At 39.1% G+C, this 27,517-nt stretch overlaps 1 protein-coding gene across 1 annotated transcript; it reads right to left on the bottom strand.

Annotated features, from left to right (window-relative positions):
* Nucleotides 1–252: 252 nt before the first annotated feature.
* On the bottom strand, nucleotides 253–24,860 carry GIPC2 (GIPC PDZ domain containing family member 2). Its single transcript, XM_021527387.3, has 6 exons — nucleotides 24,590–24,860; nucleotides 16,883–17,068; nucleotides 13,294–13,474; nucleotides 9,930–10,039; nucleotides 9,149–9,230; nucleotides 253–1,653 (listed from the first exon to the last, which is right to left on the bottom strand). The coding sequence occupies exons 1-6, from the start codon at nucleotides 24,827–24,829 to the stop codon at nucleotides 1,499–1,501; spliced, it is 954 nt and encodes a 317-aa protein (XP_021383062.1). The 5' UTR covers nucleotides 24,830–24,860; the 3' UTR covers nucleotides 253–1,498.
* Between the last annotated feature and the right edge of the window lie 2,657 nt (nucleotides 24,861–27,517).

The following is a 27,517-nucleotide window of genomic DNA, read 5'->3' as shown; positions in this document are numbered from 1 at the left end:
TTTGCAAAGTAATACATCCTTGGGAGCCCAAGCAAGCAATGGGATGTACAAAATTTCACCACCTCCTTACAGTTTCTTCAAGTTTATTTTAAAGTTTTACAGAAATTTGCTTAAGTGGTGTTTAGAATTCTTCCTCAAGAACCTAGTAATGAGAACAAGAACCTTTTCTCTCAATGATACTTCAAAGTGTCATGGGTTTAGACAAAAAAACAAACAAACAAACAAAAAAAAAAAACACTGACACAGAACATGTAAAGTTATTGGCATAATCTTTATTTTAAAGAGATCTCTGCAATTCAGTGAAAAACATTTACTTCAGGTAGTGATTTAGAAAAAAACTTTTGTAGTAATTATTATATATTCTTATGCAAATATAAAAATTCTAAAAAGCTGTGACACCTTCTCAGGTCAGAACCCACATTCTTGTTCAGTTTAACTTGCAATCATTTCAGATTTATAAGTAAAAAATTAGTAGTTAAAATAAACATTTATGTACAATATCATTGGAAAACCTAACACCTAATATTAGTTTAACATATTTTTCAGGGTCTAGGCACGTATTGTCATCTAAACTACAATTCCTTGTGACTTTACAATAATATCTTTTGGGTTTGAACACCTTCAATATCTCTCTTGTGTTACCATGCTAAAAAAACCCACAGACAAGAGGGGAACTCCATGGGATCTCAAGAAATCATTTAGCATATGCAAAGATCAATCAAGCACTTAGTGATACACTGTAGTCTCCAGTGCAGTCTTCAGATATTATTCAAATACATTAATATTAATAAAAATTAACATTTATTTCTTTCTATGCAGCTCCTACTGCAATATTATGGCATCTGAATCAAGCAGCAGCTTCCTGGTTTAAGATTTCTACTCTACATACCTCAGTAATAACCCAGAGCATATTATAACTCAAATGCAAGCAAGCTTTCTCATCAAAAGATCTTAGTTTTCATGTTTCAGAGGAAATTTTCCCCTGAATTTGGGTTCTAATGAAACAGGGAAACTTCTTCCCAAAGTAAAAACAATGTCCAAGCCAAACTGCAACAAAACTTAAGGCTTTAGGTTAATACATAGGGACAGCAGGAAACCAGGGAACTGCAACATGAAGGAACAACTTTATAAACCTCTCTAAAGGGATAAAATAATCCAAACACCTTGTTGTATATGTCTAACACTTTTCAGAATACTGCTATCAAAGTGTATGTACAATAAAAATTACCTAATTTTAATAAAATTTCTGTATACATATATCACCTTGACACTCTCCTCACAGTGATTTCTATATGTAAATTAAATGTTTTTAATTGCAGTTGTCAGAAGATTGGGTTTACCCTCATTTTTATTAGAAATCTTCCTTTGCAAAGGAAAATCTCAGGTCAGAATACTTGTGCAGACCACTCTGAATTCACATCAATAAAATTACTAACATTCTGATGTATTCGCAAATCACTTTGTATTTTCAAACAGGGATTGATAAACTGCACAGTTCTCATTCCAGCCGTCCTTGCTTAGCATCACCTATTGCTCCCCACACATCAAATACAAACTCATCTGGAAATGCAAAGTCTCCAAGAGTTTCATCTAAGGCCACTGCAAATTCATCTGGGTTTTTCTTGTCTCTTCCAGCTTCCACAATTGTTGCAGCTAAAAAGCAACAAAACAAAATAATGTAATTATCATGAAAGTGACAGCTAACACACAAGGCAAAGATAGTTTTGGGATGTCTATTTTCAAGAGCTGGTGAGGTCAGCTGAGGGAGGTGCAAAGTCTACCAGGTGAATTTAGGATTCAACAGGAAATTATGTTCTAAGTTCATGCTTCTGCCTCTAGAAAGTGAAAAAGTTATTTCTGAAAATCCCAGCCAGGTGGGTCAAATTGAGCAGAAGGAAGAGAAAGGCTTTGTTGCTGTGCACAACAAACTGGAGCCACCAAACACCAGGAACTCTTGGTATCCAGCAGAATGAAAGCAGAGGAGTGATCTAATGGAGTTAAAGTATTGTATACCAATACTGTCCAGCATTTTCTCTTATTTACCACAAAAGTATCAGAATTTATCAAGTGTCAGAGCTCACTTTTGAAATGGCTACCCTGGGGCTGCTGCTTAGGACTGACTCTTTAGTTCCTGTGCTCATCCCTCCTTTTGCCACTGCAGTTTCTCAGACTCCAGGAAAACACAGAAGTCTATCCCAAGCACTGGATGCTGACAACCCATGGATTAGAGTAAATGAAAACTGTGAGGGCTTAAACCTCTTCTGATCATGACACCTGCACCTCCATGAAGGGTGAAAAGAATCTGCACAGAAATTTCTCCTGGTTAAGCCAGGCCCAGAGAACCACTGGCAGCAAGCTAGCATGGTTTGAGGGCAGAATGCTCTGTAAGACACATTCAGCACAAACAGCATTGCTGAATACAGTTTATTTTCTGAGCTGTATCTCTGCTCCACAGCCTCTCTTCACAGGAAAATGATCGTATAGTACAATAGATGAAACATCAAAGTCTGCTTCATTTTGTGATTACTTTACCACACCTGCCTTAAACTGCTAGGTGTCCTCCATCTTTTGTTAAACATAAAATACCTGCCACTTTCTTCATGAGCATATCAAATTCAAGTGTCAAAATGAAGGATTTGATAGCTTCTAGCCTTTTCTTAGAGGAATAGCCAAACATAAAACACATAATATAGTGCCTGAGAAAGGGAAGGAAGTTTTGAAGCCACAGACAAACATCTTTACTGGGATAGTCTGCCATCTACCACATACACTGTATTGAATCAACAGGGCAAAATCTCTATGATAAAAACAAAAATAAACATTCCCTGCCCTGAAGTTTTACTAAATATAATTAATTTTATTTTGTTGACCTAAAATTCAGCTCAAATTTATTGACAGTTATGAACTTCTGGCAAACAGTACTTGCTGTTGTGCAAATATGTAATAGGCTGTAAGCAAGCTTGAGCCATATTCCACACTGCAAATGTCAACAACAGTAATTCTGAGGAAACTTGATGTTTTGGTTTTAACTGTGTTCAGCTGTGAGGCTCCAAACACAATCACAGTGTGTCAAACTACACAAAGCTGTCCAAGGAAAATGTATGTAAAACTTGACAAATAAATTGCTGTGATAGAGACAGTTCAAGTATACCCCAGCTTCCCAGGCACCACTAGTGGTTGCCAAGGAGCCTCAAGACCTTGCCAGAAGAAACTCTATCCCTGTTCCACTGATTCTCTCTGGGTTCCCTGTGAAGTTCCCAGGACTCTGATTCAGAGAAGTCTGGATAGGAAATGGGCATTACAGACAGGACTCTTGTTCCTGGTAGTGGAACACAAGAATTTGTTCTGTGACACCACTCTATATTCCTTGACAATGTGACACAAGAAGGTACCTACAGGGAAGCAAGCCTGGAGATGATGAAGTGAAGGGTATAATTGAAACTTCACAGATTTCTGGATATGAAGCTGGATATGAACTTACTTTTTATAGACACTGGGAGAAGGGTGGAGAGAAAAGAGCTGTGCAAGTTGGCATAAGAGCAAACATGTCAAGAGATTGTTACAACAGATATTTAGAAAAAGCTGCCATCAAAAGAGTAAGGATCTAGACAAGTGTTCAAGCAGGGTGGGAGTGAGGAAGGTAGCCATTTTTAAGATAAATTGGCCAAGAGATATGGAAGGACCATATAACACAGACAGCAGCAATAAAACAAGACAACAAGGCATTATATCACAGTCCAGCTGCCCTAGCTGAAGCTTCAGAATTCACATAATAAACTGTCATTAACAGAAAGTGAACTTTAAACATAACTTTATTTAAAGATTGATTTTCAAAGATAATTAAATAGAATCTAAAAAAATGGTTTATTATAGGTTTATAAAACTTGAAAACTAAATCCGCTAAAAACTTGGCGCACCAACTTTCAACCCAGCCAAGTAAGAATCAGAACAAAAACTTCCATTTCCATGTGTATCGAGTAAGTCCGATCAGCACCGCCGGGCACGTTTAGTGCAGTTATTTCCTGAGGCACACCGGCATTCCCAGTGGGAATGACCTGCCGGAGGGAGCGGGCTCCCGGAGCGCTGTGGCGGCGCGGTGCTGACCTCCAGCGCCGGTGCGGCGGCACCACCGGGCACCGCCACCGCCGGGCACCGCGGCACTGCCACCGCCGGGCACCGCCGGGCACCGCCGGGCTCCGGCACCGCCGGGCACCGCCACCGCCGGGCACCACCGGGCACCGCCGGGCACCGCCACCGCCGGGCACCGCCGGGCTCCGGCACCGCCGGGCACCGCCGGGCACCGCCGGGCACCGCCACCGCCGGGCACCGCCGGGCACCGCCGGGGTCCGGCACCGCCGGGCACCGCCACCGAGCTGCACAATAAGTGATTACAGGAATTTTATTCCAGTAAAATGTTTTTCCACAGTCAAAAGAGCCTCAATTGTCTTCATATTTTCATTTTTTCAGTTCCTTTCAGGCAATGTTAATATCTGATTAATTTTTACATAAAATGTGAAAAGTTCAGCAATCTTAAAAGTGGTGAAAGGAATTAGAAGTCTCACCAACTTTAACTGAGCTGTTACTATCAGGCTTCCCAAAATATGAACAAAGTAATATGTTGGCTTTTCGAATATAGTTCCTTTAAAATAACCTCAAAGATCTTTCACAAAATCCTTATTTTCACTTTTAATAGACACATGGGGCACAAGCCATGAAAGCTACCTTCTGCCTGCCATTCTTATTATCTACCTTACACAGTGGTTTTGCTACCTATATCCTATAATGTAAAAAACTTTTTCAGAAGTCCTGACAGAAGCCTCAATATTTATTTAGCTATAATGCTATTAGAAGTTTTGCCTTAATCAAAAGGTAACAAATTTTATTGTTCTGTCCTGTCACTCTAAAGCAGAAAATTAAGCATGTTATTGCAGTTTCCACTGGTTTCCATTCCAGTTGGTTTAAGTTTCACATTGAACATTGTCAGATTTGGTACTCAAGAACTATTAGAAACAGATCTTAGTGTTCCTTTTTCTTAAGTACTAATTCTTCTTGAAGTTTCTTTTTTGTTTGTTTGTTTAACTGGACTTGCTGCCATTCCTTTTACCAAAAAACTCCCATTATTCTTTCAGAGTAAATGAATAGCCATAAACAATATACCCCTGGATGTATGCAATAAAATCCTTTGGGAAAGGAAGTCTGGTGACAGAAGGAGAAGAAAACAACAGATTCAGGGAAAATATCGCTTCAGTTAAAGCATTTAGAGATAAAAACATCTATTGAATATTGATGGATTGGATTTGCAAGATAAGAGAAAAAACCTGGGTAACAAAAAAGGTTTAAACCTGTTAAGTATATTTTGATAGATGGTAAGTTTGAAATATGAAGTCAAAAATGGAGAAATAGATTTCCAATTTTTTAAACAAACAGAGAATATGCAAGGATATTTCAGCCTGATCTCAGTGATGGAAGGTTATGAAACAGACTATCTTGTGTGTGATCACATAGCATGGACAGGACAAAACAGGGGGCAGGCCCAGCCAGCAAGAGTTTAGGAAAGACAGGTCCTGCCTGACCAGCCTGATCTCGTTTTATGACTCACAGGATGAGGGAAAGACTGTGGATGTGCCTACCTGGACTTCAGTAAAGCCTTGGATACTGTTCCCCACACCTTTCTCCCAGAGAAGCTGGCAGCCCATGACTGCACCAGGGGATGTTCAGGTTGGACATCAGGAAAACTTTCTTCACTGAAAGGGTGGTTAAGCATTGAATGGGCTGCACAGGGAAGTGGTGGAGTCCCCACAGCTGGAAGTACTCCAGAAATGACTGGGTGTGACACTCAGTCTATGTTCAGTTGGCATGGTGGTGCTTGGTCAAAAGTTGGACTCGGTGATACTGGAGCTCTTTTCCAACCCTAATGCTGCTATGATACATCATGTCTGATAATATTATAGAGAGCAACAGAAAGGAAATAATCATCCAAAAGCAGAAAAATAGAACAAAAGGGAACAAAATATTGGTGGATGAAGCCAAAAGATGCTGAAAAAAAATGTGGACAGGAAGCCCTTTTGCCATCATTTACAATTGATAGCATTCTGTGGTTAGATCCAGGCTTCCTCCCACCCAGAATTTTTGGGATTAAATACAGTCCATAACAATTCAAGTCTTACGGATTCAAAAAAATAAATGCCAAAATTTTTCACTAACGCTGTTTCCTGAGTCGTTCCTATTAATCAACTGCTCAAATTCCTTTACCAGAAAGCACTCACAGAATTTAGAACAACCTTTATTATCTCTCAGCTGTGTATTTATGTTTTAAAGAATGCTGAAGTCAAGCCTTGGCCCAATTTCTAATGTGCCCATAAAGTGGCTGAGGAATACATTTCCAGAGCAGACTGTTCCTTCGCTGGATTACGTACAGTTTTCAGTACAAAGGAATGAGGAAGTAAAAAGGTAAAAATGCATCCAAAAGCAGGTATGTAAATCTCAACAGCATTTAGATCTCTGAAAATAAAAGTAATAAAACTGTGCCAGAAAAAAGTGCATGCATTTTCTTTAACAATTTCCAAGTATTTTGGTCCAGTCTAGGGATTTGTGTGTAGATTTAGTCAGCCATTCTTGAAACTGTCAAGATACTTAACCATGCAAAAATTAAGGGCTTTATCTCACCTTTAATTCTGTTGGTAATTTAACATTAGTTTTTCTTTCCTTTCTTTCTAACTTATTGCTTAAAACTGGGGCACTGTTTCAGAATTCAATCACACCATGGAAGTGTCATTTTAATGGAAATGAAAGAGTAACATTAACTGACATCCAAAGATTCTGACAAACAGAAGTGCATGGAAGTGAGCAATGATTGAGATCTTAATCACTTGTCAGCTGCACATTGCGATGACTTGCATTTTCAACTAATCTGGCTTGAGTAATGAGTAAAATTTTGAGCTAAGTGGTGATTGGCATTCTCTGAATGAATCTTTTCCTCATATTTCATTTTCATGGATGACTGATCACATCCAGTATGTGAAAAACTGACATGTGTTAATTGAACAGATTTGTGACAGGTGATTAGCTCTCCTTTCCTAAGAAACCTAGAGCTGTTTAATTGTTTTAAAATGGTAAAGTTGGGGGGTTTGAGTCATCACTGTTGGCTGTTAACTCTCAGATTAGAATTTCAGGATATGGCTTCAAAGGTGCAAACTAAAGCTACAGGAACCCAATAGTCTTTGATTTCTGACAGCTCCTCTTGGTTTCACTCTTCTTTTCCTCTTGGGAGGAAGAGGTGAGGGACAAAACAATCACCACGCTGGGAAGAAAAGAGCCTCTCTATGAACAAAGACCTCTTCCTTCTTTGAGTATTCTTTTAAGGCATTTTTTTTTAAGTTTCCAAACTACATGCTGAAATATGAAGGACACTAGGTCTTTTTTGGAGGGAAAAAAATCCAAGGAATTCATGGGAAAACTCTACCAGGTGCTTGGCTATTAACTCAAAGATATGTGTTGAAAGCTGAACATCTCAGTCTACTGTGCAAGAGCCATCCTGTTTACAGTACTGAGAGCCAAAAATACAGGGAACACCAGTTCCCACAGGACTGTTCCCATGGACACCAGAAGCAGAGCACCTACAGCTGCTTATTCCTGTAGGGCAAGGAGCCTGGGGACCTTGGAAGTAACCTGCAAGGACAGGAGCTTCCAGAAGCCCAGCCTGAGCCAGGATTGCAACAGCTGCAGGACAAAAACAGCTCCCAGAGGGACAGCTGGCAGGGGACTCAGCTTTGAAGCCTGAGCCAGATTGAGGCACAGAAGTTGCAGGAATGAGATGGGACATGGAATCCTCCCTAACCTAAACATGGCTCAGCAGCACACAGGCCTCCCAGGAGTGTAATATATGGCAGCAGCAGCACATATTAGAGTTGCTGGGAACAGAAATGTTGAGAACTTCTAGTTTCCTGGGAATTGGTAGGCTTAGATAGAACGTACAAAATAGAGGGCAGACCTGCCCTCTCTTCTATGCCAGGAAGCCCACTGCTACCTTAGACTAAAGGACAGATATTGTTTAACTACATTTTTTCTTGTGAGAAAACTAGTGGAATCTGCCAAACAGATGCTTGCTGGTCAGAACACTCAACAAAGGCCTTTTGGCTATTCAGATAACCACCCTTTGTTCTCATTCCTCTGTGCTAACTGCTCCCCCTCCAGCCCTGATGCTTCCCCTCTGGAGCTTCATGCCAGACCTATTTTCTCTTCTGCTTTGCCTTTTCCACTTCTCTCTCATGAAAGCTTTCTTTTCAAGATCCCTTTCCATTTAGCCTATTCTTTCCTTTTTCTTGGCTGATTCTTTTAAGATATTACCATAATAATAAATACCTTCCTCTTTGTCTCAGTACCAGCAGCTCCACAAGATCCTAGGAGGATTACAGCAGCCACAGCAGGCTGCAACAGCTAGACTGCAGCTTCTTCCCACACAAATAGAAATTCCTATTCAGTTATTGTCAGAACAACAAAGAAAAGCAACAGCTGCAAGGACAAATTTGGTGCATCTTTAAGGAACTTATGACACTGGGGTTAAGTAGTTTCTTTCAGTATAAATCAATGATTCTTAGAACTAGTAAACATTCTGTAAGTTTTCTCATGTTCATCAGAACACAGGTTTTAGACATTTTGATAAATTTGTGCAATTAGTCTGTCAGTTCCCTTGCTTAATAGTTGCTTCTTCACTGATGAAGATCTCAGGTTCAAACCTTAGCAATCATCTTTGATGGGTCTATGCCAAGGGGCAAAAAAGCAAACAAACATACTTATCCATAAGAATCCTTAACCATGGCACACACACAAGATTCACTAGAAAATATATGCCAAAAAGAATACAGTGGTGACTGTTATAGCAAAAAACTAAACAATTCATGCAACAGTGTATAGCTAATGTGCAGAAAGAATAGAGGATTGAGTAATTACATCATTACATTGAAGTCGGGGGGGGGAGATTCTTTTATCAGACAAACATATTTGTAGAAACACAGGCAAGTTTTTAAGACTGCAGGCTGGACAAATTTTGCTTCACTTACATCCAGAGACTAAAGCACTCAATAAATGTTAGACTACAGAAAATGAGAAATTATTTAATCTTGCAGTAATGTATCTGCTAGAAACTCACCTAATTCAATATCTCTTATGCCCATGTATGTTTCAAGAAGCTCATCCACTTTTTTAATTGCTTTTTCTTCAACTTCAGTTGGCTTTGTTGGAATAAAGGGAGAGAAGAGCAAAAGTATGATTATACCCATGCAGATTTCAAAATAACCAGCAATGTGCCAGTAACTATCCTCACTTCCATCTTGGCCACCTAGACTTATAAAATCTACAGATAAAACACACTATTCCACTCTCTTTCCCTCTTCTCACAAACATGAGCTTTCCTCATTCATATCAAGCCACACAGCTCACACATTCAAACTGAACAGGGCTTTGTATCTCTTAAATACAGATCTCTATCAAATCCTCATCAGCTAGAAGAGCCCAGAATAAATAATATTTATTCACAAAACTCTAAACCTGACTTTGCACAAATTCATGTCAATGTATCTAATTAGCCTCTCCTATCAACAACATTTACACCAACCCCATAGACTTCAGTGTCAGAAATTGAACAAATTCTTCACAACCATCTCACCTCTCTTTCCCCGCCCCTTCCCCTCTTTTCATCACTCCTTGGTCTAATCTAAATTCATCCATGTAATTAACGACATCTAAATACAGGTTCTGTGCTTCCAGGTTCTTCAGCCCCATCCTGTCCCTGCTAGTTGTCACTTTAGTTGTTCTCTTTAGTCCCACGAGCTTTGTAACATCCAATTTTTCCTTCCTACTTCTCAGCCTTGGGGAAGAATAAATCAGAAGCTGGGTGATTAAACTACTGAAGGGCGTATACCACACCATACCATTTCCTCCACAGTAGCAGGGCCTTTGGCTCTCAGGCGAAGTGTTTCTCTCCCTTTGGAGATTTTAGCCTCTGACAGAGTTCTGCCTTTGGACCTTGGTTCCAGCCTTTCTAAAGACAAAATAAAAAGAAAAATTCAACAAAAATAAAATACCAAACAAAACTACATATACAGTACAACAGAATATGAGGTATCTGTTTTGCTTATTACAGTATCTTCACATTTAGTCTAACAGAGATCTAGATTACATTAAAAACTAATTATAAATTAACTATTCTAAGTATAGCTTTACTGACAATTTCTTGTCTTTAAATTGTAGCATCTGCTCAGCTGCACCGAGGCTAGGACTTCCATTGACCAATATACCCAAGCAGGCCTATGGCATTCATTTCATATATGTACCTTGTGTAATTTTATTTCCCTATTCTACAGGGAAATATTTATACCTTTATATTAGACAGTGGCTGAATTCACCAGCCAACTGCTGATTTATTCGGGTCTCTACAGGCAGAACACATAGGAGGTTTAGCATTGCAATGTTTCTATCTTTCACTGATGCAATGGTGCAAACACTCCTGCTAAGCAGGTGATGATGAGCCAACAGAGCTGAGCTAACAATTTGCTTATCAGCGCTCACAGAGGTGAAGTGGCCATGAGCCGATCTGCAGGACGTTTTTCACTGGTTTCACCAAAATTATTTCACACCTGATAAAACTCTATAAACAGTACCTGGTTTACACCAAGTTTCCTTTACCTAAATTCAGCCTTTCTTGTTTCATCCTGGGTAAAGGCACCCCAGTTAGTAGATAGAGCATGGAAACATTTAAGATTTGAGTTTCTTGTTCCAGGATGCAATTTTACATTCAATTTTACATACATGACAAGGCTTTAATTTACTTACTGACATGGGAATTACATAGTGAGTCTGGAAAGTGTTAGATGAGAGGAGACAATTTTGCAGAACTGCTTTTAATTGTCCTGTTACCTCGAACAGATTATTCCTCCTCTTAATAGCAGGTCTTTCTAATAATCTCTTCTTGAAGGCAGTACTTTAATATATTATATGAATTTTGCTCAGGTAGATTTCAACTCATCATTCTTGCATAAGTGGACACAAATCTAGATTATTATGCTGAACAGTATGCTTGAAAAGTAAATTTTGTTAGCTTTCATTATACAAATAGGTATGTCACAATGTGTTATATATATACTTAGGATAAACACTTTTTCTTAATCCTTTTATTGCTTCAAGGACAGTTTAAAACGTCCTTAAGACTGTCATTATTTCTGCTAGACTTTCAAAAAGTCATTCCTTATTGAAAAAAAAACGTATTTTTCAAATTCTGTCACCATAATCACCTTAAAACTCATGATTTGACATAACGTTTTTTTTGAGTACTTCAGACCAAAACACTCTGGCTATCACAGAACTATTTTTCATATTCACTCATTAAAATGCAGAGTTTGTGTTATGCTGCCTTTACTTTGTTTCTATTCACTTTTCACAATTCACAGATGCTTGTGACTGGTACAAATCTTTAGTTCTCTGCTACAAGCCTTGCCTAGAGGAGCTGAGACAGTCTGTGTGTACATGGTAGAAGGATGTCCAACCAATAAATTATGCTTATTCCACATTATGCTGAGAGGAAGAAAATAAAAATAATTTAACACAGAGGCTTGTCTCTTATTTCTGTACCCTCACCAAATACTGATGAAATTAACAGGAATTCAGCACCAACTTGTCCAGAAGGATCTGGATCTTGTCTGTCATTTCCTCTGGGGCTATTCTTAGTGCTTAAGCTGCAGCTGAAGCATTATCTTTGTGCCTGAAGCCTAACTTTACCTAAGGCTAAAGGCAGAACGTTTAACCTACTGAGCACTGCAACTTGCAAGTTAATTTCTGCAGGGTAAAAAAATAACATCTTCCAAAAATCTGTCCACAAAGCTCTGGCTGCCTCTTAAATCAATGCCAAAAAAAAGGTATTGCCATGAAATTAGTGCATTTCCTCCTCTACATCACAGACTAAAAGGTATCGTAGCACCCAACTAAAGTAAAAACTACTAAATTATAGCTGAGGTCATCAATAAAATGCTGATTTACCCTGTTCTTTACAAACGGACTGTATAACACTTTAGCATTGAACACAAATTATAGGCCCGTATTAAAAAAAAGGTATTGCTGCATTACTAATTGTGATGGACAACATATGCAATTCTTTAGCATAATGTATAACATACACATGTACTTAACAGCAGTACCAGCTTACATACAAACACATTAGAGATCAACTCATAACTCCCATTCTTCACAGAAGCAACAAAAGCAAAAAAAAAATCTTAGCATGTCTCTCATTTTCAATTTCTGCTGCTATTCTGACACCAAGTGTCAAGACTGGTGTATGACAGTAGCTGTAAACTACTAACACATTAAAAAAAATTGAAAAATAAACATTAAAAATTTTTGCTGCTGTAGTGAAGACAGTGATACTGAACTGACTGTTATTTCAGGTGTGCAGAAGGCCTCACACAAATTTATGATTTAGCATTATTTTGAAGTTTTTATTACAGGAAAATGTTACATGGTTTGGGGAGAGGATCCAAAAAATGAGATAATAAAAATTGTAACTCAGTCTCTATTTTGACTGCCTGAGCAAAACTTCCCCTTTTTGTTTGTTTTTTTACATTGATAGAGTTAATATATACAAGAATTAGCAGTATGTATGCGTTCCTCCTATTTAAGCAGCACTTCCTCAGAGCATGCAGGTGGCAAGCAAGAGCGAGCTCTGCAATTCTGCTTTCTTCCAATTCCGAGTACAACTGCTGCATGACTGGAGATCCACAAAAAGGCTGGGAGGGAGATAGGGAGAACAAGCAATCTGGCAGCAAAGGAGGTACTCTGGGGAATCCCAGAGAGTGCTTGCTGCAGACTCCTTCTGCATTAGAGAGCACAGACCCCAATAAAGGGTACAGAAATAGAAAAGTCTGACACAAACAACAGATTATGTATCAACAGAGGAAAAAAGGAGTTTTGAGGATCAGGACATTAGTGAAGTGACCTGTGTTTTAAAACTGTACCTATGGAACAATTCCTGTTCTAATTTTGGAACATCACGTAGTGGCAAAAGAGACTGACTAAGGCTCAGGTGAGGTAACCCACACCAGGATGATTGCTGGAGAAAGCAAGATGGAAGAAAATCCATTCATAAACCTTCCATTTCAAAGAAAAAAACTAAATGTACTTTCTTGCAGTAGTTATGCTACCACAGGTGGACATCTGGCTGCATTCTGAAAACAGTGTAATGCAATGATGACATTTTACCATCAAGGTGTTTTACTGAACAAGGTGGACAGTCAGGTCACTCACCAAATGCTTTCAAAGGCTCTACCAACTCCAGCTTAAACTTCTGACCTTTCTCCAGATCTTTTAGCATTTTGGCAACTTCATAATGCCGACACTCTGATACATTTTTCCCATTTATGGTCTCTATGTGATCACCCACGCAGACGGTTTTGGTTTGGTCCATAATGCTGCCTTCTTTGATTCGCTATTGTTTGAAAAAAAAGCAACACCACCAGAATTAGAAATTTCTTTAAAAGGTGATAGTTTTTAAGAGGTCACACCACCAAGTTTCAAGAATGTCAGTTAACAATATCAACACTACTGAGCTTATTATTCCAGCAGTGTGTTTTGTCTATAAGATTATCATAAAACATATTTTAAAAAGCATTATTTTTCAAACAAAGTATTTTAATAAGCACTGAATATACACTCAGGGGAAAAAAGAATGCAACCACACTTTAGAAATAAAGACTTCTGAATAACCTAATATTTTTGTGCTTTAAAACTGATCATAGGCATGTCAGTAATGTGAATGGTTATTCAAGGTTTTGGGTTTTTTTCTATTTAATATCTTGACAAGCACAGGAATAGAATTTTTTCTCTTCTCCAGTATGGTCCAGGGTCTTAGTAAAAAATTACACACTGTAAAGGGCTGATCTTAATAAGACCCATCCCCAGTGATGAAACTACTATTTCACTCATTAAGCTACACAGCTGTATATTAAAGGATGTCCTCTGAAATAATAAAGAATAAGAAAATGTCTTAACTGCCATCTCATGGAAAACACAAATAGTCTAAAGGCCATAACAGAAGTTACAGCTCTTACAAAGTGTAATTTAAAAAGTATGAGGGAAAACCTTTAAAATATCTCTATGATTTGTCACACTTCAAATTTCAGTGATTCTGTTTATTGTTATTACATACCGTCATAATTTTTCCATCCTGTGCATACATCACATCATCCATTTTTATACAGCTATTGAATAGAAAAACTATGACATAGTAAAATATCTTTTATTTTGCAGATACAAATTTCATTCTAACATGTTCCTGAATAACAATCTTTTCAACAAAGACTGCTGCTCAGGCTATCTTTGCTGAGATAACAGTGAGACGAGGCAGAAGAACGCGTTGCCACCTCCCACTGTAGCAGCCTGGCTGCGCAATCCGCCAGGAGCTGCTCCCACCCCGCGCACGTCTGAGCCCACTCGTGTGCCTCCATCTGAGAGTCAGTGGGAAGTGTCAGTGCTCACTGGCATACCGTGCACTGCTATCATTTTAAGCCTCAGGCTGAGTTTAACTCCTTCTAGCACCAAACAGAAGCCTCGTGGTGAATGTGGACATGGGAATTGTACACACCAGAAACCAAATGTGCCAAATGTGTTCCTGTTACCAGGACTCAAACCCTGTCCCACCTGGCTTCAATGTTTAGCCTACATGTTGAATATTCATTTAGCTTTTCTTCTCCACTTGAATCCCAACACTAAAACTGTTTAAATAATATTCACTGGCTGTTATTTGTGTTGCTTTTTATCATCATTCTGAGTTAACTGACTGAAACAGTCAAGCTACATTGTCACAGTAATCAAGATGCAATTGCCTGTATTTCAAGTGCTCTACAGCCCATTGAGAAGCTATGAGGATCGATCTATATTTCCTATGCAATGCCTACTCCATTTGATAATGTCTCCTTGTACACCACTTCAACTTCTACTGCTGTTCTTGGAATGTTAATTTGACTCCATAATACTTTCTCCCACCTGCCTGTGTACCCAAAAATCAAATTTGTGAAAGCAGAACGACACCAGGTTTTGTTCTTAGTAATGCAAAACAATATTAAATTTTATAGGAAAAAAGCCCTGCAGTTCAGTGTCAGGTTTAAAATTGGTTGGGTAACAATATCAAATCTAGAAACCCCCCTGTTATTCAAAATGCGGTAAAATAACTGCAGCCCATAGCAAACTTCAACAACCCACCAATCAGTAAATTTAGTATTAATTTTTAATTAGGAATGTGACAGTTACAAATTTTTAAGGACAATATATGTATATAAGCAAAAAAAAATTCTATAAAACATTAAAGACAATCTCTGTTTAGTCATTTAACTAGACAACGAAGTAAAAAAAAAGATGCAGCTTTTACTTTTGTATATGTGTTTTCTGTGCTGATTTAAAGGATGCATTGGCTAAATCTGCAACGTCAAAGTATGCTCCTGGAAACTCCTTAAAATTGATGCATTCCCACGAAGACCACACCATTTTCATTACAATGTTTATTATTAGACCAGTACAGGATAAAATAATATGTATTTGCTCAGAGGACTTTTACACAATTTACTGGAAATTACAGCTTGTCTGGCTAATGTTGTGAGGGTTTTCCAGTGTGCTCCAGTTGTGCAGTAGTCTGTGCGAGGCCTGTTCTCTCTGCCTGTTACCAAGCAAGCACAAAGGGAGTGCCACTGCACAGGGCTGCACTCATGAACGCTGCTCACTGAAGCACTGCTTTCAATGCCTTCTTTTAAAATGCCACAAAAGCAGCAGCACAACTGAATGTTATGGGCTGTATAGATGCCACCACTAGAAATCCACAGTTTTCTGTCTATAAACATAAAAGTTAGGCTATGATTTAGCCAAAATGCTTAGTGAAAACTTCACTGCATCTTGACTTTCACAAACATTACTTCAATCACATTTTTCCACAACAAAGACATGCAAACCTTTCTAAACCATGTCTTGCTTTATAGCCATGGTAGCTAAGGAATGAACAGAAAATACAACCTCTCCATACAAGAAGCTCTGTTTACAATAAGAACAGTGACTGGGGCAGCAGTAATCAAAGATAATTGCTAATGCCTCACTAATAATGGATAATTGGAGTATATTAGACTAAAGAATCTCAAAAAGGCAGAAATTGTGATTAAGGTTCCTAATACCTAGTCTAGCAAGGACAGCATCATTTCCTCAGCCTCTACTTGTCTCAAAATATACTGCCTCTAGGTCATATAGAAGAGGAGAAGGAAAGTAATTATGATTAATTTACTGAGTATGCTACTGCCCATACTTGCTACTCAAGCCCATTGTGGTAAATTGTGTTAATCCATATCCTTAAAATTCACCCTATCTAAGACAACAATACTGGAAAGCTGAAAAACCACTATACTTGCCCCTACTCTTGTACAGCACAAAGGCTTCTGCCCTGGGAACAGCCAAAGACTGAAAGAACATGATCTCATCATCACATGAGTGAAGAAGTTCTATAAGCATCTAACAAATTACATCAGAAAATCAGTTTAAAACAGGAGGGGGCAGATGCAAGCAGTATCTAACACCTACCACCTCAGGGTAGCCCAGGAGATACAATGGTCTCATTGTAAAGCTGATGCATGTTACACAAGCAATGAACAAATGAACTGACTTTGAATGACATGCAGTACAGATTAGCTGAACTAATTTTGAATTATGTACCTAAAGAAAAGCAACTTTATTCTTTACTTAGCATATATATGATAAGAAAAGATTTTATAGTTCTAAAGGATCACTTAACCAATCATTAACCTATTATAGTAACAGAAGCTTCTATGGAACAAAGTATTTCACTGGTAATCAAGTTTACCTTTATAAAGGCACAGCCAGTTCCATTGTCTGTAATGGTAAGTCCCAGCATATCATCAGTTTTAAGAATTTCCACTTCTTTTCGCTGTCCTTTCACATGGGCAAATATGAAATCTTCAAGGCCAATCTGTGCACCTAAGAGCTTGTCCATATCAACTTTATGAGTGTTCAAAGTGCAAAACATGATCTGTGTGGAAGGAAAGCAAACACATTAACAGTGTTTTAGGTTTGGTGAGCTTGATAGGAAGCTAAAATGAGAGTACAGTTCAGGCCCCTGGGACAGATCCATAGCTAAAAATGATCCCCTTCTCCACCTACACCAGAAGGAATAGTCTCCATCCACACACAGCAGAAAGACTCAGGAGCTCAAATTGCAGGAAGCACAGGAAAGGGAGCTCCCTGTGTGAGCAGCCTCTCAAGGCCTGTCTCAGCACACCAGCCCTGAGACAGGCATCTTGAGCTGGTACAGCTTGCGCAGAGGTCAGAGTAAGCAACTGAAGAGCCATCACCATCTTGTGATTCATCATTCACCCACCTCAAATTCCACCCCATTCAAAGATCACTAGGGAGTACTTTAACACTTGATTAGTTTAAAACAATTTAATGGGGAAAAAAATATAGAGCTTATCAAAACAAAAGTGTCATGAGAGAGCGTGAAATTATTTGTATTGCTCCATGTGTTCCTTCATTAGCTCAGAGCACATTGCCTCCAATGGGCTTGCTTAGTTCCTGCCTTTCCCCAGCATGAGTTGGGGTCATCCCTGTTCCAGTAAAAGAAAGCCTTAATAAAAAGGTCAAATTGCTTCTTTATAAATCAGCTTTTCTGAGGAATTTCCCTTCAGAACTGAATATCAGGCAGTCCTTTTTCTCCCTACACTTACACAAGTCCTTCAGCAGGGAAGATTCTTGTCCTGGTCATAGGCAGGGTGAGAGCAATCCATCTGTACTGCCTGGGAACAGAGATGCTTTTGCCCACCATGGAGCTGCACTAAGGAATTTTGCAAAGCCCAGCACACCCATCACAGCTACAGTAATGACACATGCCCAAGCCTTTCCAAGCTGCAGCAGGAGAGGAGTGAGGGCCAAGGCAAGCCTAGCTTCCTCCTGGGCAGCACGGAAAGCACAGGGCAGCAGCCAAACCAGAGAACTTCACTCCAGGAGAAACTTGGGAAACCCCTAAAATCTGCTTCACTCAGGCAAAGACATGGGTTTTCCACGCCAGAACACTACACATGCCTTTTCTTTCCTTCTGGCATCACTGAATGGAAGCAGAAAAATTGAAATGAAAGTCACCAACCTCTTTAAATTGATTCCAGGTCAAAGAAAGAGCGGATACTTTTACTAATGTATTTCACAAAGAGCAGTCAAGTTTCTGGAGCTTTCTAGGACTTAAGATTCTGTAACTGTGGAGGTTTTAATCTTAAAAGACTGAAAGTTAATAGAATCTGTTCCTTTACAGTCTTGTTTAGTTGTTGTTTAAAAAAAAAAAAAAACAAAAAACAAAAACCAAAAACCAACACCAAACAGCCTTATTCGATGGCTACTTGCTTATCTCATCTAATCCATCAAACATCCACTGCAATCTAACACCTTATTTAACAATGAAAGTCGTAACAGCACACCCTTAATAGATACTAGTTTTAGTTCCTTGGGTAATGTAAAGGTTTTCAGTTAAACAATACTCTAGATATAAAAACACCTGGATAAATGAATCTGGTTTTAAGTAGAAAATCGAATATAATAATAATGATAATAATAATCCCTAAGGACAAGCTCTTTTTTTAAACCAAAAAATTAAAACTGATTATACCAAGTTCACATACACATTTTCAGCTCTCTCAAGCTACATAACTTTGCCAGTTTAAAATGGTGACTCAGTTCTCTGTTCATTGTTCCTGCAATGAATAACAAGCACTGTCTTTACATTTTAGACATTAGCATCCTTCATCTGACCTTGTCAAACAGACAATCTAGTAAATACTGTCACACCTTTGAATAGATAAAATTGGCAACAGAGCAGAAATGTGATATTTAGAAACTTGATCCAGAGTTTCTCTTTATAGATCTTCATCTGGATGGCATTCCTACTACAGCCTATAAGTCTGCAGAATTTTTTGTGAGTCAGTTCTGTACTAACCACAAGGTTGAGAGAGCATCAGCTAGTCAAAAATAAAACTTAAATCATACTTCATCCTCTTTAGTGAACAACTGCTTTTTCTCAGAACAGATATATGCAAAGAGTAATGTACTAAAGATGTAGCTACCTAGAAAGATATACCACTACACCATCTACTAGTTATAGCATAGCTTTATTTGTACACAACTGAGACCTATTGATTCAAAAATGGTATTTTTCATAGATGTTACATAAGTTTAATAATGGTACCTAATTCCAGATTATATACTTGAATACTTAAACAATAGGTTCCACTCACTCGAACTTTTGCATATTTTTAATAGTAATGTTCTTATTCAAAAATGAAACCAGAAAAAAATTCAGTGTGCAATTCTCACAGTTAAGTCTTTTCTGTCCTTACCCTAAACCTTCATAGGTATTTGGTCTCTAACTCAGTATACCAGTGCTGTGAATATTTCATGCCAACTTTAGCAAGATATTATAAATCAGAACTGTTACATCAGCCACAAAGTATCTAGGATACCTCCTTCACCAAGAGTTATCTTCTGCAGCACTCAAGAAGAAAATTCCATGTCACTGGACACTAGGGGCTTATGCAAAACTTTATAAAATAGATTTGTCCAATAAGATTACTAACAGATTATTTCCTGCATCCATATTTTCAATTGGAAGTGACCAAATTAACCAACAAAATCAGGGCTATAAAAAGAAATATAAATATATGTGTTACATAAAGAAATGGTATTAGCTAAGAAAAAGAAGCTTACATGATGTGTTATATAAATTATATATGCAGTACCATATTGCATGTTCTATATATTAATTGTACTCTCATCTTCCATATTGGGCTGACACCTTGAGAATAACTGATTATAATAATAAGTTGATTGATAAATTATATATTCAGAAGCTATTGAAAAGGTATTAAAAATCTCAGATAACTTTACAGATATCATCATCACCTTCTGTTTATCATCATCACCTTCTGTTCCAGGTAGGGAACTGGAAATTTTAATTCTGAGCAAGATGTAACACCCACTGACATTATTTCCCTATATACACAGATGTCAACATATCAAGAATTCACCAACACATTTTTTAGGTATCTTACTCACTTTATCTTCCCCGAGGAAAATGTGAGAGCCTTGACCAGCTTCAGCAACAGCAAGAGCAACCAGCTCCTCCAAGTTCTAGCGAGCTTTTGGTACTGTCAGGTATTCGGCCTGGTCAATACAGTCAATGGCTTATAAAATAAGCATTCAGTGTTTTACTGTTTGCTTTGAGGCTTGGTTGGTGGTTTTTTTTTTGTTTGTTTGGGTTTGTGGGTTTTTTTGTTTGGGTTTTTGGTTCTTTTTGTACACAAGTATTACAGTGTAATACAGTTTTCACAAGTAATTACAGTGTAAGTTCTTCCATCCAGTAATTCCATACTAATATTTCAAATACTTTCAACCTAAGTATTGAAAAAGACACAGCAAGCATCACATGCAATACGGGTGTGACATTTAAGCACTGCTTAGGGAAACAGCAAGCAAACAATTCTTGCCATAGGGTTGGGAGGAGGTGTTTTGTAGGGAGTGTTAAGTTTGCTCATTTAAAGTATTCAATCTGTAGGCGTGATTGTGAGCAATTTATTTCAACAGATAGCAGTAACAATAAAACTTCCAACATTTTGGTGATGAGGATTTCACAAGCTGATCTTTTTCTCTAAAACCAGATTTTTTATTGTTAAAAGGACAGCTTTGCTCAGAAACACAAGTTTCAGCAGTGGCTTATTTGTCAGCAGTCTTTCATAAAAGTTTAAACTGAACAGGTTTAAATCAAATACTTCTCTGAAAGTTTAATGTGGCACAGCCTCACAGTATACTTGACTGTTTAGCATGAGGAGCCTGTGAACAGCCCGCACTCAAGTTCAGCAGCTGGACTCTTGCTACTGGAAGAGAAAGAGGGAGCTGCATTTCTGCCAGAAAGATTTCTCTTCCCCTGAATTACCCTTGTGATGCAAAATCCCTTCCACTGTGAAAGAAACCCTAACCTCCAAGGGCTCTGGACAGACACAGCCATTGAGCATTAAGTTTAGTTCACCAGCCCCACCACATTTCATCTTTCAAAGCAAACAAAATAATCAAAAGGCAAACTGCAAGTAGGCAAACCAAAAGTCCACACAGCCTCTATGGGTTACCATTCCCTTCTCATCTGATCAAGAAAGAGCCCAGCTACAGCTGGACTTTAATATCCAGGTTCTCAGTGCCCGATTAGTTATTCTGAATACTTTAAAGCCCTACCATGTGCTCTCACAGGAGCACACCACCACCAAATGCCTTAACAGACCCACATTGTCCTCCAGTCACTGCTCATTTATTTATCATACAGGCTGCACTCAGCACTTTCACCTTTAGGGGAACATTCCCTGCTACATTCCCAACAGTCAGAGTGGAGTAGTAATCCTTAAAGGCCAAAGCTACACATAAATATTTTTTCCAACCATTTTTCCTACTTCAACCCCCATAGAAAAAAACGGGAAGATATTTCTATTACTTATGCAAATAGAAACATACACGTAACTGTGTGTGGGTTGTGTTGTTAGTTAAGAGTTGCATCTATCTATATTTGTTTTAGCTCTGTGCTTCCTTGTTTAAAGCTTGCTGAAGTAATCAAGTTAAAAGGCAAGAACAATGTGATGTACCCTAAACAACACTCATAATAATGATGCTGGAAATTATAAAACTTAATTTTTTTAATGTAACTTTAGTCAGGAGTTTGTTCTCCTTTGCCCAGAGGGAGGGGAACTGAAGTTTCTTTTTACAACACTCTTCACAGGGATTTAAAATTTTAACATTCACAGATTGGGAGTAGCCAGAAGATACATATGAGATAAGAGATCATTATCGATCATTACCCCCCAGCATCACTCCCTGACAGCACCTAAGACACCTGGTCTGGGAAAAGACTGATGCGACAATTTAAGAATGAGGACCAAATTAGCATCGAAGGCAAAGGGATCAATAACCAATAGGAGATCGAATATTAAGAACTGCCTAATTCAACACCAATGAACAAGAACTTCTTAGGGTTTTGTCTGTATTTCTTTCTCCTGCAGTTTCGGTGACAATGACAGAGGCAATGTATTGCTAGAAGCCATATTGACTCCTCCTCCCTGGGGAAAGAACAGCCATGTTGGGCAGAGAAAAGCAGAAGTGCTGGACATTGCAAAAATCAGAGAGGTAGGCAGAAAGGGAGGCTTCTGCCTACCCCTCAGCTCAAAAGGGCTAAGAGATATATCAAGGACCTACAAGAAAGGATGAATATAGGAAAAGCCTCAGAAAGCAGCTGTTATGTCTCACTCCTCCATAGGTACCCAGCAAAGATCCCCTTTGAAGTGATACCCATCCTGTCCCCATCCCACCCTACTCATGATCCAGGTCTACACAGAAGTTTCTGTCACTGTCTATTCAACAAATACTGTGTTTTATATAAACGTCTCTCTGTCACTGCTGGTACTCAATCACAGAACCTGGAATGGATTCTCCAGCAGAAACCAAACTCAGCTGGTCCTGGGAGGTGTGATCCAAAGAGGAAAAGTGTTGTAACCATGTGGAGTCAAAAGGAGAACTGACAGATTACAAGTATAGCTCATTCAGAATCTATTAAAACTCTCAGGCACGAATTTATCCAAGAACCCATACTTCTGCCTATCCTGCAGTAAACTCATATATCATTAAATGTACTCACTTCTGCAAAAGATATCTGAATGCTCTCTACACAGAGCTCTTCCCCTCCACTCCCCCCGACTATTTTCCAGCCCAGCCACTCCAGGGTGGAGATCTCTGTGATAGGACCTCTTTCCAAAGGCAGTCACATGTGGGTATCATGCTGCCCACAGGCTTCAGCAGAGCTGGGTCACTGAAACTTTCCTAGACAGGTAACACCTACAAACAGCATTTGAGTACCTAAGCGTCCTTCAGTTTGCTGAGATGTAGCTTCTTGCGCTATTCTTTACAACAGATTATCTGTCCAAAAGCAGTTTTAATGAATAGAAAAATACAATTTAAAATAAATTCTAATACATTCACATTTCTTGGCTGTTTGCTGATCTATCCTGTCTCTATGCAAAAATCTGTTGCATGGCTCTCTGGTCTGAATTCTTCACTCTGTTATGCCACCTTTACACCAAGAAATATTTTTTTCACTATTTTCACATCACATCATACAACTTTCTTAAAGCAAACTGAATTTCTGGCGTAAAATATTTTCAGTTCAGTGCCCCCAGCACTAATTCTCCATCCATTTTTAGCAATAAGCCACATTAAAAAAAAAAAAAAAAAAAAAAAGTAAAATAAATGGAAAATCAGGGAGAAAAAGAAAATAAGACACTTCTCCAGTCTGGCACAAGGTTGGCAATATACGCCCATGATATGTGGTGCTTCCTCTAAGCCTCTGAGGGTGTCAGATTATACATCTAGCAGGAGAAACAGGAGCACACCATTCATACAAAATTAAATTTCTCTGTGAAAGCTGTTCTTCTCAAGTCAGTGGAGCCAAAAGTTCAACAATGAAAGGAAGAAAACTAAAATAGAAGACAATCTGCTAATTATGAGAACTTGAGAATACAACGTATAACTGAGATGGGACAGAACAAAAGGGGAACAGCAGCTCAGGATGAAAAGAAAACAAAGGAAGAGAAGGTCAGAAAGCAGCTGGGAAGGTCTGGGACACTGATGCATTGCCTCTTAATTACTTAATGCAACAGTGACTGGTTGAACTGTATTCACTGCTACTGCCACTTTCACTTTACAATTTACTATTTGAAATGCTACCTCAGAACAAAGACTGTGGTAGCAGTAGTCTTTACAATTTTTTAAAAAGTCGTCTACAAAGCAGAAAAGAAGTAAAGCTGTACAGCCACACGTAGGCACAATGAAATGTTAGCCCTCTGTTTCAACTTGCCACTCAGAGGTTAAGGTTCAAAGAACCACATAGGAAGAACTTGATATGGCCACTACCTTTTAACTAAGAGAAAACAATGCATCTACAAACACAAATGAATCATTATCCAAACAAATGTTTAGAACACGACTCAGAAAAAAAAAAAGATCAAAAAGGCAGCAGAGATTAAAAAGGAATCCTGTTACAGACTTAAACTTAACTCCATTTGAACAGTGTTTTAAAAATTACCTGATAAAGCAGAAAACTTCCCAAACATCACTTTCGGCTGAAATTTTAAAATGTAGTACGATTCAGGGCCTTTATACCACATGCCCTCCCCTTCCAACGCCTTTATTCTGGGTATTTAGCCTCATAAATCTGCTGTCCCTTTTCTAACTGGAACGAAGCAGCGCCTAAGAGCTGTGTCAAACAGCACTGGCAACGCAACCGAGACACCGGCGTTTTGCTCAAGAGGACCATTGTTTTTACCGCGTAAGAGTTAAACGCAGTCTCACGGGTGTCTTTCCCCGCACGGTAACGCTCACTGGAACAGCAAAGGGCGTTCTTTCTCCCGCCAGGTGCGAAGCGGGCATGTCCGCGCAGCCCCGCGGCGGAGGGCGGCGGCACAGCCCGGCGCGGCCCTACCTGTGCGGGGGGCAGGCCGAAGGCCGCTCCGATCCGCGCGTACAGCTCGCGGGCGCTGCCGAAGCCCTGCACGCGGCCCGTGGGGCTGCCGTGCGCCAGCTGCGCGTGGAACTGCAGCCGCGACGCGCTGGCCGACGGCAACGGGGCCGCCGCGGGGGCCGGGGCCGCCGCCTCGCTCTCCACCAGCTTGAAGGTCTCCTTGGACTTGTCCTTCTTCTTGTTCCTCAGCCCCAGCGGCATGTTCCGCGCCGGCCCCGGGCTGCTGCGGCCGCCGCCGGACTCTGCCCCGGCGCGGCGCCGCCCCGGCCCCGCGGCCATCGCGGCCGCCAGGTGCGCCCGCCCCGCCCCGCCCCGCCCCGGCCCAGACCGCTCCGCCACTGCGGGCTCCTTCACCCACCTACCACTCAGGAATTTCTGCTAAGAGCGATGCACTGAATACCGGCTACTATAGATTTATAGCCAGCATATGAAAGAAAACCTGAAGTATACAAGGACTTCAGGCTACTCTTTCTCATCTATCACAGACTGTAAATCTCTAAGGGTTCATAAAGCAACAGTAAAATAACCAAAGTTTAAGAGACTTCCTATTGTACTGGACAACAATTCTGAAATACTGATATTTAGCACAGAAGATACGCTTTTGAAGTATTTGCAACATTTAATGAATTCAAAATATTTCCTCTACTGTGAGAGCTACATATTGTAGTCAGAAGCTCACATTTCAGGAGAGATCTGTGCTCCAAAGTAACCACACTCATCTCAGTGGAACTGCTCCATTTTCAGTAGCACACTGAATCCACCCAAGATGTGAAGAGTGCAAAATTCATGAGGCAACATTAAGCACTTCTAAAGGAAACCGCTCGAAAGGCATAATCAGCACTGCCTTACCACATCCTCTGACTTGCACAATAAAAAAGACAAAGCATTGCAGAAAAAAAGGATTCTGGCACACCAAGTCAGACCAGGCAGGCAGAGACAATGAATTACTGTGAGGCAGCCCTGAGTCAAAAGTTCTTAGCAGATCTAATCAGAGCACCTCTGATTACATGAAATTACGTACAGATTTTAAACTGCTTATGCTGTGAGGTAAAAAAGATTTGAAGCCAATTTGACTTCAGCTTTTCCAAAATAGCATGTAGCAGATTTAAATGAATGCTCAAAAATTGTTTTTATCCAGTTCTAGTAGGAGATAATTTGATTCAATACTGTTAATGATTCTGCAGGAATTTCCACCAATAAAAAACCCAACAAAACTGCACAATAAACTTGCCTCCACACTTTAATAGTTGACTATCCAGTTCAGTTTGAAACCACAGAACTTAAATTGAAGGTTTCTGAGGCTGCAGAACTGTGTGTACTTTTTCCCCATTACTGGAATGAAATTCAGACAGCATGTTAGCATTCACTGATAGTGCAGTGAGACAAAATGAGATATTAACTAACAGTACCAAACTATTCATGTTCATCTTGATATTTAGGGGGTTTTGCTAGTTTTCAATTTTAAATAAGCAACTTATTTTAAAATAAGCCTTTTATCATTTACTAAAATGTACTATAAAGGAATTGGTAACAAATATTTATCTCGACTCATTCCTTTTCTTGTGAAAAGATAATTGAATCTTAAAACCAGTAAATACTCTTTATTAATAATTTTGTTAATGAGATCTACTAAATGAACACAATCAAGTTTCCACATATACAGAGGTTGTGCAGATTTATTTTAAAAAGAATTATGGACATTAATAGTCCTAATTTAGGTATCTGTTGCAAAGCTTTCTTCAGTGGAATTGTGTTTCTGTGTTTCATATGGAGGTGGATGGAGAAAAACAGCTGAAGTTGGTATAAAAACTATGCTGATCCTACCTACAGCTTGGAGCAATGGCATCAGCTTTTAACTATGGAAAGAAAAAATGATGAGGCCAATGGAGTTGATCAAATAAACTGAAGGCACAAACAGTATGGTGCATTTATATGCCATCATTAGTTACATGATGTAAAAAGTGAAATGGAACCTTTTTTTTGACATTTAAATCAGAAGACGATACTGCACATATGCCTAATTTCAAAACCCAAACCTAAAAAAGCATAGACATGAAATTGCCATAGCAGTCCCCTGCTTTGGAATGAAGGGTAAAGAAGTGTTCAACACTCAGTTTCATCTCTGTTACTGAAAAGGTACATTACCATGGACTTCTTTTTCCTCATCTGCAAGTACTATTTATTAATATTGCTCAGATAATGGATTAGCAGTTTTAGTGATTTAGATTTTATCAGCAACACAATGCTGATTGAGTGGTTTGTGGAGCTGTAAATAAGTCAGTCTGCTGAGAACCTCAATGAAAAGAAGGTTGTAATGGACAGAAGACACAACAAATCCTGTTTTCAAACTCCCTTGAATGTGCAGCCTCTAAGGAAGCATCTGCCAACACTAATTAATGCACACTAAAACTAGATCAACCAATCCAAATAAACCTCCAGCAACTCAGGATACTAAGCATCTAAAAATTACTTCAAATTAACTTTTTGAAGAGAGTTAATAACTGAAATAAAACTGGTATTAGCCTTGGGTTTAGAAAGAAAAATAAACCATTTATTAAAAAAAAAAAAATTTGTTCCTTTTATCCTGAGTACACTGCACACTACAGGCTACCCCATTCTTCAGTTTCTCACACATAATACTTGGGATGCAAGAACCATGGCAGGCAACAGCCTTAGAGTTTGTGGAGAATGTGCTGGCTATAAAATGCCACTATCAGTGAGTGCTTCACTACATATGGGGTATCTACCCTTACTCAGGGAAATGCTATATGGTATTTCAGCTGCTGGTTGAGTGGCATTAGGTGGTTTTTGAATGTAGGGCAGCAGGGCTGTGAACATGGCAGTTTGTCCTTGGTAAAGCAATCAGGCATGACTAACAGGATTGTTGTT

This window comes from Lonchura striata, chromosome 9 (genome assembly GCF_046129695.1).
Source record: "Lonchura striata isolate bLonStr1 chromosome 9, bLonStr1.mat, whole genome shotgun sequence".
NCBI classification, from domain to species: Eukaryota; Metazoa; Chordata; class Aves; order Passeriformes; family Estrildidae; genus Lonchura; species Lonchura striata.
This window is presented reverse-complemented; position numbering and strand designations above follow the sequence as displayed.